Raw genomic sequence first — 1040 nt, 5'->3', positions numbered from 1 at the left:
TACCTAATTATGGACTCATGCACAGGATTCCTAAGTTCCTCCAGGCAATCGACAGAGCTATATAAGAGCTCTCTGCACTAGGTCTTTCCATCCACTTCTTTCGCCTCACTCGCCTTGGTGCACAAGGTAAGTCAGATTTCTCTCAAACTTTTCTAAACTTGAGGTCGAGAACTCTTGATTTTAGCTTAGGACCAAGTCGTCTTCAGATGCTGTAGATTATTTACTGCTGGAAATAATGTTTGGTTTCTTGTCTGTTATCAGGATGTGTAAAGATAAGCTCTAGAAGATGGGTATATCAAGCAGGTTTAAATCCCAAACTTGTACTGTTTCAGTGCTTAAAAAAACGCCTTGACTATTTTAGGAGATAAAAAATAGTTTGTATACATGGTTGTACAAGGCTGCATTTCACAGAGTTCTGCTGAGTTTATAATGTGAAAAAAATCAAATTTATTAAGTAGGAATAGTCAATTAATAGTAATGTAACGCTATCAAAAACAGCTCATCTGGAAATTGCAAAGATGGAACTGAAAAGTGTGGGACTTGGTCATACTAAAGTCAAAATTAACCTCCAGATTACAGAGCCAGGAAGAATAGCAATAGAAACGGCATTTATGTCACAGATTTATTACTGATACCCTGTTGGACAGCTTCATCATAACCTGGTGTTTGATATTTCTTTAATGTTAACATAAGCAAATATATTTCACAGATCGAATTCCATCTCTGCAAGATGTCTTGCTCTGACCTGTGCTCCCCTGCTATTGCTGGCCTCAACCGCCCCCAGCCCATTGCTGACAGTGAGAATGAACCGTGTATCCGTCAGTGCCCTCCGTCTGAGGTTGTGATCAGGCCACCTCCGGTCACCATCATCTTGCCTGGTCCCATCCTCAGCAGCTTCCCCCAGAATTCCGTTGTGACATCCTCTGGAGCACCCATCCTTGGTGGCTTTGGGGGCTCCCTTGGCAGCTCTGGCTCCTCCCTAGGCTACGGGGGTCTGGGTGGTTATAGAGGCTCTGGCTCCCTGGGCTACGGGGGTCTGG

General features: G+C 43.8%; 1 protein-coding gene across 1 annotated transcript; it reads left to right on the top strand.

Moving 5' to 3' along the window:
• Window positions 1–730: 730 nt before the first annotated feature.
• On the top strand, window positions 731–1034 carry LOC104500341 (scale keratin-like; the record flags this gene model as incomplete). Its single annotated transcript, XM_010143973.1, has 1 exon — window positions 731–1034. A coding segment is annotated over exon 1 (304 nt), but the record flags the coding sequence as incomplete, so codon positions are not given.
• Between the last annotated feature and the right edge of the window lie 6 nt (window positions 1035–1040).

This window comes from Buceros rhinoceros, unplaced genomic scaffold (genome assembly GCF_000710305.1).
Source record: "Buceros rhinoceros silvestris isolate BGI_N320 unplaced genomic scaffold, ASM71030v1 scaffold3389, whole genome shotgun sequence".
Classification (NCBI taxonomy): domain Eukaryota; kingdom Metazoa; phylum Chordata; class Aves; order Bucerotiformes; family Bucerotidae; genus Buceros; species Buceros rhinoceros.
This window is presented reverse-complemented; position numbering and strand designations above follow the sequence as displayed.